The 16,474-nt window shown below is 30.1% G+C and overlaps 1 protein-coding gene across 1 annotated transcript; it reads left to right on the forward strand.

The window, feature by feature from the left end:
- The first annotated feature begins 1,576 nt into the window (after positions 1-1,576).
- Positions 1,577-10,130, forward strand: LOC134233453 (von Willebrand factor C and EGF domain-containing protein-like). The gene is made up of 11 exons (XM_062715422.1): positions 1,577-1,731; positions 3,144-3,266; positions 5,258-5,380; positions 5,983-6,105; positions 6,491-6,613; positions 7,304-7,426; positions 7,534-7,656; positions 7,975-8,094; positions 8,406-8,561; positions 8,963-9,094; positions 9,956-10,130. Exons 1-11 carry the CDS (start codon positions 1,653-1,655, stop codon positions 9,967-9,969), a joined length of 1,239 nt encoding a protein of 412 aa, XP_062571406.1. The 5' UTR covers positions 1,577-1,652; the 3' UTR covers positions 9,970-10,130.
- The last annotated feature ends 6,344 nt before the right edge of the window (positions 10,131-16,474 follow it).

The following is a 16,474-nucleotide window of genomic DNA, read 5'->3' on the forward strand; positions in this document are numbered from 1 at the left end:
TATTTTTTTTTATTTTTTGGATTTTAAAGATTTAAATATGCAAAACATGTTCCTTCTTGGTCTTGGAAATGCATTAAATTACATGGTAATATAAATATGCCTCGACACATATTTTTTGAACTTTAAAAAGTGTGGACTACGAAAAAAAAAAACTCTATGCAGCCATTCAGACATTCTTGCTCACATAATTTTTTGCTACGTTTATTTCGTCACGTATAGAAATGAGCATTTCGTACAAATATGAAAAATGATCCATGCAAAATCTCTTTTTTTATATTCGTAATACATCTCCATAATTTTATTCAAACTATATATTTCTTATCCTGAAACTGAAGCTAGTAGCAAATATCAAATGAAATATTCAATGCATAGGAAAACAATTACATTTTGGTGTAAATATCATTTCAAACTTTTAAAGCCCATAAATGTCTTTAAAAAAAATAGATAACAGTATATATATAAACTTTAAATATTTTAAAATTTGGATTAAAACAATAAAGTAAAAATATCAGGGTTAAATGTGAACAATTTACTTCACATTTAATAGGTTTCTACGTTAAAAATGACTTTTTTGGAGGAAAATATATTTGAAACATGATATCATTAACCTAATAAAAATCAGCATGTACCGCTGCAGAGTTTTTGAAAGTAATTTTATTTTTTATAGCATTTGTTTAAAAAAATCTATGATAGTAATTGATATAATAAAATGTATCGTTCCTTTGCTACATTGACCAGGTACTGTAATAACATAAAATCATGGATGATGGAAAGCATAATAAAAAAAGATAAACCATCATGATTTTATTGCTTTCAAAAAAGTTTACCTTTACAGCGAAATACAACTTTGAATCACGTATATCCTGTAGATGTTTTTTTTTCTAAATAAATTAACTTCACGTTAATTTTCTCCTTTTTAATCCGAAGTAGTGCATAATTAGAAGAAAAGTTAAAGCTTGAGTTAAAATAATTTAAACACTTGCATCTATCTGCAAAATAAACCACACGTAGTAGAAAATTGTATTAAAAAAGATGCATTCATGTAAAATATTTTTAATACTTTTTTCATTTTGTTTAATTATCAAATCAACTGCATTCATTTTTCTTTGAATTTATCCAAATATTATTATTAAATGAAATGAGAATTTAAATGAAACAAAAAGAAGAGGACTGGAGAAAAATTATGAATTTTTCATCAAATCAATCAGATCATCCAAGAGATATAAAGCAAAATGATAACCAATGAAAAATAACGATTTTGTTTGACAAATAGAAATTAAATGTGTATTTTAATCTCATCGCCGCAGCCCTGAAAAAAAATCACCTGAGGGCTCGCTACAGGTAAAATACAGGTAAACAAAGATACTTAGTATTCAGCGGTCGTCCTGACTAATATATATCACATAACCACAAATATCCGTCAAAATCTAGTCATAATTATAATGCAAATAATAATTAATAATCATTAGGATTCTGCACCTATTTGCTAAAATAATAGGTTTGTCATTTTAACGCCTGTTTGAAATTGACCAAAAATCCGGAACTTCCTTTTTATGACCTTTTGTATATAAGAAGAGTTCTGAATGAATTTTAACACATTGTGAGTGATTTTAGTCCTGTATAGTTGACTCTGTCTGATCTTATTCTTCTTGATGTTTTTTCTCATCATGAAGAACAACTGCTGTCTACTGTTTATCGTTTCATTAGTATCACTGAGCATTGCAGATGATCGTAAGTATTTTTATTATGTCTGTTTTGTACTTTCTCATGCGTTTATTGTTAAGTACGGACAGTGTTGGTAAAATATTAATAAGGATTATAATTGTGCGTGATAAATAGACACAAAATGTGTAAATCAGTTCTCTCTTTTTTTCCAAGAAAAAAATTTAGATATGAATTTAATTTCTTCCTTAGCAAACAAAATTGCATTTCTTTTTTTTCAATAAAATCTGGAAGTTAAAATTATTTTGGAGATTATTTCATGAGAAGTTACTATACTCTAATGTGAAATCTTTTACATTTTTTGTTAAATTTTGACTGAAACAGACGTAGCTATTCACACGAAGATAAAAATATTAGAAAAATTTTAACAAATGTCAATTTTTTTGCATGCCATAGAATATATTTTTTTGCTTTAAATCATAATATCTCTTTTGGACTGGACACAGCTATGTTCAATATCTTACTTGTTACGTCTATGTGCAATATATATATCTAAATGTGAACAAAATCTGTAAAGCAAATCCTTTTTGTTTGGAAAATATCAATGTCTGTTGTTGAAGAATTCAAAAAAAAAGACTGAAAACAAGTAATTGAAAATGCTCACAAAGATGCTATATTCTCAAATTAAAATGTATTTACCCACGGTGTTTCTTTAAAAAAGATTTAATCATATTAATAGGGAAAATTAGTAAATCTTGAATAAAAAATATTTGAACTACCTACATATTTTTTAATTGATAATTTCAAATACATTTTAATAAAAATCTAGGTATCCAGGCTTTTAAAGAAAATTGCATGAATTTTACAATTATTTGGACTTTAATGTTCAATACTTCCATTGTTTCATAATGCATAGTGTATGTGTTTCCTTTCAAAGAAAACACTGTAAACATAATTTTAAATCCTGCATATAAACAGAATAAGGCTAAATTAAAAGAAATTTGATTTTTTAAAATAAGAGAGAGGTACAAATTTCAACTTTTTAAATGTGTTAAAACTTTAAACATTGAATCATGTAGAGGCATAGAAAATTTGAAAAAAATTCAATTTCAAGCTTTATTTTAATACTTTTTGAATTAAATTATAAATTAAAGAGTTATCCTTCCTAACTGATGATCGTATATCCTTAAATTAGAATTTTTTTTCATTGTAAATAATCTAACTTCCAGATGAGGAAATATGTAATTCATAGTCATCCAAGATCATTGGTCAGAATGAAAATCAATTGACCTTTAGATTCCTTGGTCCTTCTTCACTTAAGAATTATTTTAGTAAATGTGATCATAATTGTTGTATAATAATGTATGTAAAATTGTTTTTTTCTTCCTCAACCACATAACCTATCAAAATAACATAGACATCTTTTTGTCGTAAATTAATTTTCTTGATCTTTTTTATTTTTTTTTTTTTTGTTAAAATAGCTCAGCTCAGCGTGTGTACTAATGGTTATGACACGTACACAGTAGGACAGACCTTTATGGATGACACAGGAAGACAGTGTATGTGTGGACAGGACTACAGGATTGTCTGTGACACTAAGGATTGTAAGTGTTGTTTAAAGGGGCTGGGTGGTTGTAGCCATTTTATAGACTATTTCGATCTCCTTTAGAAGAAGATCTTCATATAAAGATATACTAAAATGATCAATTTTTAAAACTAAAATTTATGAATTTTTTCTTTGCCAAATGATATTTGACAGCTTGAGATATAAATTAAAAAAATTTAAGTTATATCTGGTGGTTAATTTGTTGACCCTATAGCCTCCTTAATGCACTGCTCATTTTAAATGCTGATATGAATGGTAAATTATGGGATTTATACTCATCTCTAGTACCTGATCCCTGTCTGTGTTCGAGGTGTCGTGTTTGCCTCACTGTTGCTATGTTAATAAGGACTTTGAAGAATGGTTAATGTTTATTATTTTCAATTCTGATAGAAAAGAATTCACTCCTCTTTTAATTCAAGTAAAGAAAAAAACGGGAAAAAAATCAAATGACGATCATAAACAGCAAAAATTACTTCGATGTATCCACTTTGTAATCAAGTATTCAGAACAATAAAATTTGGAAATATTTTAATATGCATTCATTTGCAATGATCGCCATATAGTTATTTAACTACAGTAAGAATATGTTGTGACTAGATTCTAATAATGTAACTTTTTATTGTCGTCACCATAAAAAATATTCATACCAAAAATATGCGAAATCAGCATTATTTCGAGCAACATACGAGGGTTGTCCCGTAAAATCGTGGACAAGTTGTCTAGTGTGAAAAATAAACATCACTGCGTTCTGAAATTTTTACTATTATTTAGTACATATTTTAGTAATATACACAGCAAAATAAATATATGCATAAATAAGCAAATTAAGATTTTATGCCATGTATTGTATCACCTTACGGCGCATGGATTATAACGTCAAAGTTTTTGAAACAGCGTCACGTTTTATCTTTGCTGAAAATGAAGCTTAAATTTAGGAATATATACACATTCTTTTTCCATAAACAGCCGAAGAACCAACTGGCAATTATTCAAAAGTAATAAAATTCACCTGATAGAAAATCTCATATTTTTACAGCGTCTTTTGCTATTACATTCATTTGCAATTTTGCTATGTAGTTCAAAAAAAATTTCAAGAAAACTCCTATTTCATTTGAATATATGGTGTTATTTTTATATCTTTTTCTTCTATGGTCATTTAATGTAAGGTGTCATTTCGAAATATAACTGAACTGTTCTCGGTGCCATAAATAAAACGTCGCCATTTTTCGTGTGTTGTGTTTATCACTTTCCCATTTCGAATGCTCGAGAAACTGCCAAAAATTAAGCAAATACCTTAAAATTTTTACAAAGACTACAAAATTGATTGTGGAATTGAATTAGGATGATTTTAATCCAAATCTTATGTACTTAAAAACTTTTATTTTGAATTCAAACTTGTGATATATTGACCGTGCGCCGTAGGACAATACTCGTGCATATTCAAGCATAATAAAATCTTTATTTTTGCCTATATTTTATCCAAAAAATTATCATGCACCTAAATATGATAAATGTATATTTACTGAAATTTTCACCTAAGTGCGCCCATTACTTTTCGAGGAAAACGCTTTGTCCACGATTTTACGGGACAACCCTCGTATATTTGGATATACCACTGAATACTAGTACTATTTCACCCTTTTCGCCGTTTCACTTATAAATAATAAGATAAATTTCAAGCTTGCGTAGCATTTTTATGATTCTTTTACTCATTTAACTTGTATTCACCACTTTTTAAGTTCACCTTTTTACAAATAGAGTAGAAAAAGGCAAAGCAAGATGGACCCTGCAACTGCTCTATGATTAATTTTATCAATAAGAAGAAACCTTTGCAGTGTTTTGAAATTCACTATTTTTGGAATTTTCTGATTGAAATTACTTTTTTTACTCACTATTTTGTGTATTTTCAGATTATGATTACATTGAGCAGATTGACCTGATTATCATATCTAATAATACTCATTAAATTGTGTGGGTTTTTTTTTGTAGATTGTGAGTACTTAGGTCAGGTCTACAAAAAGGGATCCGCTTTCCCAGTAGGAGACGGGTGTAACAAATGCATCTGTGGGGCTGATGGGACTGTAGAATGCACAAAAGAACCGTGTTATCCAGGTAAACCAATATATTTATAGTATTTTTTTTCCAAATAAAAATTATAATGCAAAAAAAAAAAAAAAAAAAAACTCAAAGTTGTTGAGAAAGATCCACATTTTTGGCATTTTTGATGGCAATGTAAAAGATATTTAATTCTGACATAAGTCTGTTAAAATATTTGGTCACGACAAAGATTTAATATGAATTATATTGTTTGAATCCTAATCACACAATTATATTAAAACTGAATCCCTGTGGAGAAAATTTAGTCTACGGAATTACCTTGTAATGGAATATGAATCAGTCAGGAATGACAGCATACTGTAGATGGGAATGTGCATTGTCGGACATAAAAAATATTTTTATTTTTATGTCCTAACACATTACTATACACTTTTTACCTAAAAATACAACTAATTATGAAAAACTTATTTGTGGAATTCCAAATTCACATTCTTCTACTTTTTTTATCTTATTTGCGCAGAGAAATTTCATTTAACAACAAGCCAATTAATCTTAAAATCTCTGTTCTCAAGAAAAACAAAAATATAAATTATAATTTCCCTTCAATTTATTGCTATGATTGAGAGGTTCTTATACTTTGACCTTGAACCTTTAAGGTTGCAGACACCTTGGTAGGACGTACAAGGCCGGTGACCTCTTTAAGCAGGGCGATGACTGCAATACGTGTGAATGTTTACCGACGGGGAAAGTCGTATGCACAAACAATAAGTGCTTCCCAGGTAAATAAATAACATAAAAAAATATTGATGTAAAAATTCTAAAACATAAACACGCATAAATTACCAGAGAATGTAATCACATTTAAAGGAACGCCAAATGGAATATAAGCAAAGAAGACATTTTTCTTGTGCATTGAATTTTGATAGAGAGATGCATTTTGAAATTAAAAAAGATGAAAAAAAATTATTAAGTTTAAATAACTACTATGTTTTATGTATACCAAATCAATGACACTCAATATTAATTTATTATTATTTCGACACATAAAACAAGATCTATAAATGTTTTATTGCATGTAGAATGGACAGGTTTTTTTTGTATTTGTAACAATACTATTATAAATATATTTTGACATTTCTGAACTTATCTTTAAATACTTCTTAGATTGCTTCTTTGGTGGCATGAAATTCTCCACTGGTGCTGTGGTTCCCAAAGGCGATGGCTGCAATAGATGCACGTGCATGGTCACTGGAGACATGTTTTGTACGCAAGACTCTTGTGAACCTAGTAAGTGGCTTTCTTTTTAATTACCCTTTTAATTACTTTTTTACTGCTTTAATGATTGACAGATGTTATATTCATGCAAAAACTAACATCGATCTAAAAATTTTCAGGATTTTTTTTTCTTGACTGATCTACTTATCAATCTGTTTAGGACAATTATGTGTATAGATGAAAACAATATAAAGGAAAATTAATCAATCAGTGCGCTTTGGAGGATGATAACGTTTCCCTAACTTCAAACCTTACCTTATGTATGCCATAATTCTAGTTCATGTTCATACTAAAAAGAATCTCATTAGGATGCTCTGCCATTTTAATTATCAACTGGAAATTCAGTAAAAAGTTACTGAATAGCAGATCCTCGTAATGTTAAATGTAATGTGAATTTCAATTACTTTTCTATACCTTTCATTGACGATTCAGTTGCCTGTATTGTGAAGGCTGGTTCTTGCTTTGAATCTTTATTGAAGTAAAAATAAAGTTTATGATATTAATGTAAAGACTTCTTTTCACTTTAGAATTTTAAGTTAACAAAAGGGTGCACAGATCTGGTCAAAAATTAAGATTATAATGTTAAAATAAAGACTTCTTTACACTTTAGAATGTACACTTAACGGAGGGATGTACAGACCTAGTCAAAAGCTAAGATTATAATAGATTATAATGATTCAGTAAAGTCTTTTTTCACTGTAGAATGTGAAGTTAACGGAAGGGTGTACAAAATTGGACAGAAATTCCGTAAAGGAGACGGGTGCAATAACTGTGTATGTATGCCGGGAGGAATCGCGCAATGTACCAATGCAATTTGTTCTCCAGGTAAAAATAAATAAAAAAAACCTTATCCAGAGATTTCAGCGTATTTCTATATCTTTTTTCTTTGGTAAGTTCCTGCATCTGCATAATGCAAACCATTTTTTTTACAGATTGCTTTTTTGAGGGAATATATTACACGAAGGGTGACATTTTTGACAAGGGTGATTCATGCAATACATGCAAATGCTTGATGGACGGAACTATACAATGTACAGAAAAGTCATGCTTTCCAGGTATTAATAAATTATTTTTTTAATGAATATAGTATGTCAACGCATGTAATTTATTGTTTGTTGAGTCTAAGTTTAGAGAGTTTTAAATTTTTGAATAATTATTTATTGTCGGTCTGTCAAACAGTTGGATTTTCTGATAATTTTCTGACAGTATTATATGGTCCCAATTATGGATTCAGATATTTTTCTATATTACCTCTCTCGCCCGTATCCGTTGCTTAATGATAATTTTTGTTAAGTTTTGCTGTTCAGTGAATTATTTTTCAAAAATCGTGTTTGAAAATATAGATAATCAGAGGTAAACTCTGTTCTTTTCAGACTGTTACAATCAAGGTATCAGATACAGAGCTGGTGATACCTTCAAGCCCGATCCTTGTAACACGTGTTGGTGCATGGTGACAGGAAACTTTAGCTGTACTGAATTCGCCTGTTATCCAGGTATGACTGAATTTTTTTAAACATATTACTGTGAAAACTGTATAATTTGACATTTGTATTATCCGTCACTGTGAAAATGAGTTTGATATATTTTTGTACACTAACTAAACTTCTCTGAAAGAATATGTCCAAAAGCTTTCACTGTGTACAGATTACAATATATAAAAGAAAATGAGTTTATTTGAATAAAAATTAAAAAAAAACAACTCTGTGGAATATTTACCCTCTTAATTGAAAAGATGTAAATTAGAATTATATTTTTCAAGGAGATTGGAAAACAAATAACGATATAACTGACACATTGATTGTAGATTGTCTGTACATGGGGAAAGTCTACAAATCTGGGGTCAACTTTCCAAAGGGTGACAAATGCAACACGTGTATTTGTGCTACATCCGGTGAAGTCAGATGTACTGATATCAACTGTGGTGCAACTTATCCCACAAAAACCAGTGTAACATACGACAGTAAGTAAAATATTCACAAACTGCGTCAAACATATACTTTTTCAATGCAAATGTGTTGAAAGAGAGAGAGAGATTAGTTTGAAATATAGAGAGTCACTAACATCTTTAAGTTTCAAAATTTTGGAAATAAATATAGTATTGGGCCTTTTAAAATCAGGGTATTCAAAATATTCTTCAAAAATTGGTTGCATTAATGCTAATTACATTTGGAATGGAAATATATATACAAATATAAACATTTTTTAAATGCAAATGTACTATATGTATGGATTAAAAGTTTTTTACCACACAATTGTATTTTTTTTACCTTTTTCTGAAAATTTTGCATTTTTATTGAAATAAAACATATATTTACAGCTTAAAAATAAGCAAGTCATTCACTCTGTCTTTTTTGTGTTCAGAGCCGCCCAGATGTACCCACAATACTCAGGATTACGCTTCCGGTCAGGTGATTCCAGCTGGAGATGGCTGTAACATGTGCACCTGTCAACCAGACGGCTCCATGTCCTGCTCTAACTACCCCTGTATCTCAGGTAATTATAATTACCATGTCCTGCTCAAACTACCCCTGTATATCTCAGGTAAATATAAGTACCATGTCCTGCTCAAACTACCCCTTTATCTCAGGTAATTATAGTTACCATGTCCTGCTCAAACTACCCCTGTATCTCAGGTAAAAATGATTACAATGCCATGTTGAAATTATCTCTGTAATCTCAGATTATTATTATTACTCCAGTGCGTTGATCAAGCTATCCCAGTATCTCAGGTATATGAAATAACCATGATTGTTCTTTTTCAAACTGTTATTTATCTTGGGTAAATATACAATTATAAAATCTAGGTCATACTCAAATTATCCCTATATCTCACATAATTATTACTTTCATGACAGTCCTGTTCAAAATAATTATAACCATAACATGTTCAATTTATCGCTGTATCTCGCTTAATTACACTTACCATGATTGTCTTTTTAAAAATCACAATGGCAATGTCATGCTCAAACTATTCCCTTTTCACAAGTTATATTGATGCAATAGACTAACTGCAATGTTAAAAGTATAATTATATTGTTTGAAAATACATATGGCATTGTTTTTGTCTGCTCTACATAAGTCATTTAAAAATCAATCTGACTCGCAAACTACAATATCTTTGTTCTATAAAAGTTTATTTTCACATTCTTAAAATACATAATTCAATTAATATTTTAATCAACAAATCCATATTTCTTGTTTTACAGTAAGGTTATCGCAAGAGAAATAATCTATAAAAAAAAATAAATTACACGGTAATATTTTTCATTAAAAACATTGAAAAAATTCTTATTGTATCTAACTAGAATTTTATAAATTACACTTTTTAATAATGATTTTTGTTTGCATTCATAGATGACGACAGATAAACCACCAATAAGAGAAAGACCAGTACTCCATAATAATTCAATATCTGAAATCCATTTAGCTGCGTATAAATGTCCATTTCGTGTTTTTTCATAATCATTCCTCATTATTTATTATCCTAATGTTCATTTGTTGTGTTTATCAATAAATAGTGTCAACAGTTTGATTTTGTTTTTATTTTATGATGATAAATCGTAACAAAATATGTTGTTTTTTTTCTAATTAAGACGTCAACAGTTCTACATAAATTATTCATTATCGGTGCAGTAGTGCATTATAAACTTTATTTTATGAAAGTCAAGGAAAAGCTTTTAAAATATATCAATGAAATATATGGAGATAGACAAACATTTTCCAAGAACAAACGTTCAATCAAACTGCAATTAAATCAGGAGCAAGACAAACAAGGACCTCTAAAAGCATCAAAAGTTGGATAAAGTGCATTGAATACTAATGAACACATACATTAATTTATATAATTGATCACCCACTACTGTGGAATCTTCAGGGTTTCTGGAGGTGTTGCTTTCGCTCACGCAAGAAGTTTCCATCCACGAACATTTGTTTTGTCAATATTTGTTGTTTCTGCGGAGAAAACATGGATATAGTCAGAGGCATTTATAAAATGTTAATACCTTATGTAAATATTAACAATCAAATTTTAATTACAAAAAATGACTTCTCAAACCCACAGGTCATTGGGAGAGACTAGTCCATTTTTGTAAATAGAACTGAATATCTTGTTTTTATACGCTCTCAACGCCCCTATTAGCCCAAAAAAAATTATAACAGTTTGATATATTTCCTCTCTTCTTAATTTAATAATTAAAATAATTGATCACCTGCTACTGTACAATCCTCAGGGTTTTTTTGAGTTGTTTCTCCTGCTGACATTTTTACTCTATTGACAATTATCAACTTAATATGGTCTTTTGTTCATTATATATACCTCTTTCATAGTATTTGATAACTCTAAATTTAAGAAAACAATTTGCATTTTCAGCTGAAAATCTTAGACTTATACATATACCGGTATGTAAGTAAGCCTTTATAGAAGTTTCTTTCCAAAATTCTCTCACTAGAAGAGAGGAGATAACTCTTGTATTCTTGATTTTAAGCTTTGCAAGGAAGATGCTTACTACGAACTTAAGATTTTTTCATGGAGAATATTTCATTCCCAGGTGGGAAAACAGAGATAGAAGTTTTCATTTTCTTGTTAACGTTGCTATTAAAGAGAAGAATGATTGATTATATTTCATATCTAATATACATGAAATATATGGAGATAACGAACAGTATTCAAGCTAAAAAAGTTCTTTAAACAATGCAAAATAGGAGCAAAGCAAACACATAAAAACATACATTCCAGGTAAAATGCAGAATTAGACATTATAACTAACCACAAACACATATTATTTACATCATATCATAAATAACAACACAACGTGGTGGGTGTTATCTTTCACACTGCCTTGTGGTCGTCAGATAGTACATGTAATTTTCTTATCGTATTGTTTCATTAAATTCTTAAACATAAACAACCTGACATATATGACCGGTCGACATATACAGGAAATGCTAACCCCTGCATGTTACCTGATCCCAAATCAAATGTTTTTTTTTTAGGTCTGTGTTTCCTTTTCTTTCAAAATGTCTTCTTTTGGTAGACTTCTGATCTTGATAACCGCCGGCTATTCCATTTTACATCTCACACAATTCCCTATAAAAATATTGCGTTCATTTCTTTGCAAAATGAAAATGTCACTATATAGATGTAAGACTCCAAAGTGCGATGGTGACGCCAAAGTCCGATGGTCTCGCCAAACCCCGATTGCTCGCTGTCTTTACGGACGCCAAAGTCCGATGGTCGTTGGCTCATTTCCTATGAGACACATTGCGCTAAAGTGCGTTGTCTCACACGCCAAAGTCCGATGGTGCGGAGAAGCAATCAACGTTTATGACGTCACAATTATCCGATGTCAGTCCTTGACGTCGACGACCTGCATTCGAAAACCAATAATTCAGTATTTGTCCTCGCATACACTTTTATAGATTTTGCTTCTTGCTTGTACCTTTCAGAGATAGGATTAGTCCTACATGTAGCACGCCATTTAACTGATTAGGGTTAGTCCATAATGCTTGCTTCGCACCAACCCGAGAGATATGTTAGTCCTCGAACACTAGTCGAGTAATAAAGGTTAGTATTGCATCCACCCAAGATATCTACTATAGTTGTTACACACCTTTTGAGTGATTAGGGTTAGTTTCGCACCTGTTTAGGGTTAGTTTTCCAATCATGATATTTATGTATAATTATTTAGGACCTTGGCATGGTGCGGCATTACAGTTTTGCACAGTAGCACTATTACGTCATAAACGGTAATTGTTTTTCCGCACCATCGGACTTTGGCTTGTCAAATCATCGGGGTTTGTCGAATACCATCGGACTTTGGCATGACCATCGCACTTTGGAGTCCCATCGCACTTAGGAGTCCTACATATACATGTAGTATATGTTCAATTTTCAATTAAAGTTTATGCGTCTTTATTAAGAACGATAGGTCACTTTTAGGCAATATCCTTATAAAAAAAAAAAAAAGATGTGTTTGTGAAACACTATGCGCCCGGCGGCAACAAAATTCTAAAAAAGCTATTCTTAGCATATATTTCACAGTCAAGGTCATTGACCTTGGTGTCATTTGAAAGAAATTGATTAGTAAAGTATGGATATCAAATATGAAGTATCTATCTCTTAAGGTTCGAATGTTATGGCAAAGGTATGAAAAAAATATTTTTAGCATAAAATTCACAGTCAAGGTCACAAGGTCATTAACCTTGGTGTCATTTAAAAGAGATTAATTAGCCGAGTGTGCATACTAAATATGCAGTCTCTATCTTCTATGGTTCGGAAGTTATGGCAAAAGTACGAAAAAACTATTTTTAGCAAACAGGTTACAGTCAAGGTCACAAGGTCATTGATGTTGGTGTCATATGAAAAAACTAAATTAGCGGTATGCATACCAAATATGAAGTCTCTATCTTTCATGGTTTAAAAATCATGGCGAAGGTTTGAAGATGAAAGCTATTTTTAGCATATAGTCACAGTCAAGGTCTCAAGGCCATTGACCTTGGTGTCATTTGGAAAAACTTAATTGGTGGAGTATGCATACCAAATGATGTCTTTATCTTTCCTGGTTCAAAAGTTATGGCGAAGGTTTTAAAGTTTGTAGACAACAAACTAAAACAAAAAAGAAAAAGAAAAACCAGACAGACAGACAGGACAAAAACAATATACGCCCCGGATCTATCACGTTTCAAATATGGAGAAAAAGAACAGTGTGTATGTTCAGCGTTAATTAAAAAAAAAAACAAATCGAAAGCAGAACAAGCACGGACTCCTTAAAAATACCAATGAGGAATGAGCCTCTCCTGTCGACCAATAAGTATTTCTTATCATGATCGTGAAAAAAAATTCTTGTGAAAATAATGATCTAACATGCTGTATGTATCGGTCAATCAGCATTTGCCTAAATGATAAGATATGTTTGCTGACAAGGTCGCAAATATATATCCACTTGATTGGAAAAGTTATTTGCTCTTAACATCATGAATCATAAGTTGCTCTATTAATTTCAAATTCATATTTATATATATCTTTGTCTACAATACGTCGATTTATACAATTGCCTTTATACTCTTTATTTTTTCAGAATAATTTTTAATTCATATATATTAAGTACTGAATCTCATTTACAATAGGCCACACATAGACTAAATCAAGTTTTTATTTTTCGATCGAAGATGTATGACGCATATTTAACAAATAATTAACAAAAGACGTCTTCTACTAAATTTGAAAAATTTGTTATACTCTCTCATTGATTACTTGCGTTATGAAAATTATTTTTGTAATAAATCAATATTTGTTATAACATGAATAATAATAACAGGATCGATTAAACACAGGTATTGGTAAGGAGCTCGCAAAATCAAAGGCTTTCATTCGATTTTTTGACACATAAAAGATGACCAATTACTTTATTGTGTCTTTAAATGGATGAATCATGATTATAAAAAGCATTGTGTTTTTTAACTTTTGGCATTTTTTCGTGGTCTCTAATTGGTTAAGACTCCCTTTTATTAGTTTAACGTCAGAGTGTATTGGACTCCAAAAGAAATGCAAGGAGGTTCATACGTGTATCGCTTTTGACCAACCATCCATTAAATTTTCCTGACAAATGTATCAACAAATTCAATTTACTGACAAATGTATCAAAAAATGCAATTGCAAATTAAAAAATATACACTCTTTTTAACTTTCAAATTGCTGAAAAAATCTCCATTTGTGGTTATTTCATTTTTTATTTTACATTATATATAGGATACAAAATCTAGATCTTTGCTTAGGCATTCCACTTGACGGTTTATTCATCATTACTTTCTCAAAGGAAATCGATGAAAACGTTATGTAATGGAGTAACCGATGCTAGATTTAGATTTATTTTAATGCATTTATAGAGTATTGCAACAGTGAGCAAATAAGTCTTCACAAGCAAATGCAATCTTGATATCTTTTAAAAATTTAAAATTCCATATTTGTGTTAAAAATCATTTATGCTTTTAAGGAGGACAAAATGCAAACTTAATATAAAACCCTTCAAGGTAATTCACATATCAAATTCAGCTCAATGACTATAGGCGTTTAAAGTTTAAAAATAAATGCAAAAAATCAGAAAAATTAAAGAGTCTGCAATTCTATTATAATAGAACGAATCAAAAACTTTCAACGATTAACTCATTAACTGAAATTCAGCTCAATATCTGACATTATCTTAGGAGAAAAGGAACCGATAACCAAGTGAGACAGACAGACAAACAGACAAAGGGACAACTTAACATATATAAACAAGATAAGTAAAAAGAAACTTATTTCCTCCGATTACATGTACCTTGTAGGGGACCGACAATTGATAGCAATTACACTTATGATAGAAATATATAATATTTCTAAATCTCACTGCTAATACATGAAATGTATAAACAATTTTGTTTTCTCACGGAAAGTAAAACATTCGGTCTGCATAAGCATCCCAAGTAATCAAAAATGCAAATCAACTCATTTGCTTGGTGTTTGTTCATTTTTTTTTTAATCTTAAAAACAGCTAATCTCTGTATCGAACATTTTAATAACATCCATAAAATTGTCTTTGCAGACTTGAGAAAAAAAAAGGAAAAAAGCATGTAACAATTATCACCGTAAGAAGTTGACTTGATAGCATATGTCACCTTCAGGCATCAATTAACTCACCTGTCTGAAAATTAAAAGGCAAAACTTACTTTTAGTACATGTCATTTTAACACATGGACAACTTTGTGCATCGTTAAAAAACCATATACTTTAAGTAATTGGGAACAAATGTGGTTATAAATAGTAGAACTCTTATCTATGGGCTCAGGAGAAATATAAAGGAAAGTTTTACATGTATACATGTACATGTATTTCTATCAACGAAGTGTAACCTTTAAAACTGAATAGGAAGTAAGTTGTGTTTTATCATACGCAAAACATTTTATTTGTAAGAAAGACAGACTCAAAAGAGGTGTACTATTACATGTACTTTCTACGACAGTAGAGGGCACTCAGAACAAAGACAAATGTAACAAAATGCTACTTTTCGTTGGTTAGAAAAGGTTTTATTATATATTTTATGATCATAGTTCAGTTGAATTAACCTTTGTAGATAATATTTCATTGGCATTTCATTATTATTGTTTGAATATTCATCAACTGATAAATACATTTCCTGATTACATTCCATGCTGACCTTTGTGGTAAGTTTTGAATACAGTAAAAATACGTACAGTAGATTAATCTTATACAGCTTGTATCCTTTTCCTGCAATTTTTGAATTCAATTTATTTCAGAAATATTTAGTGATCTACGTTTAAAACACACGTGTATGGCCTTCAGCTCGACATTTATATATATTTACGACGTATTGTCATTTAGAAATGTTTATTTCCAATCTTATGTTGATTCTACGGAAGCCCATTTAGGACCTATCAAAAAAAATTTTGAATTCATTATAACGATTTTAGAATTCGTTATAACCAAATTCTTGAATTGGTTATAACGAATTCCACAAATCTGTAATAACAGATTAAATTCGTTATAACGAATTCAACAAATCTGTAATAACAGATTAAATTCGTTATATCGAATTCAACAAATCTGTAATAACAGATTATATTCGTTATAACGAATTCAAGAAATCTGTAATAACAAATTAAATTCGTTATAACGAATTCTAAAAATCGTTATAACGAATTCAAAATTATTTTTTGATAGGTCCCAAATGGGCTTCCGTATGATTCGATGTATCCAGGTGAGCTTCAAATAAAAGATACCACGAAGTCTTGACACATCTGTTTCATATTTAGATATTTAACTTGAATAAGACGTTAATGGTTATCTAACAACAAAGCTTAATGATAAACGTGATGAGT

This window comes from Saccostrea cucullata, unplaced genomic scaffold (genome assembly GCF_032062105.1).
Source record: "Saccostrea cucullata isolate Sc308-1 unplaced genomic scaffold, CSIRO_AGI_Scuc_v1 ctg4012, whole genome shotgun sequence".
In the NCBI taxonomy this organism is placed as follows: domain Eukaryota; kingdom Metazoa; phylum Mollusca; class Bivalvia; order Ostreida; family Ostreidae; genus Saccostrea; species Saccostrea cuccullata.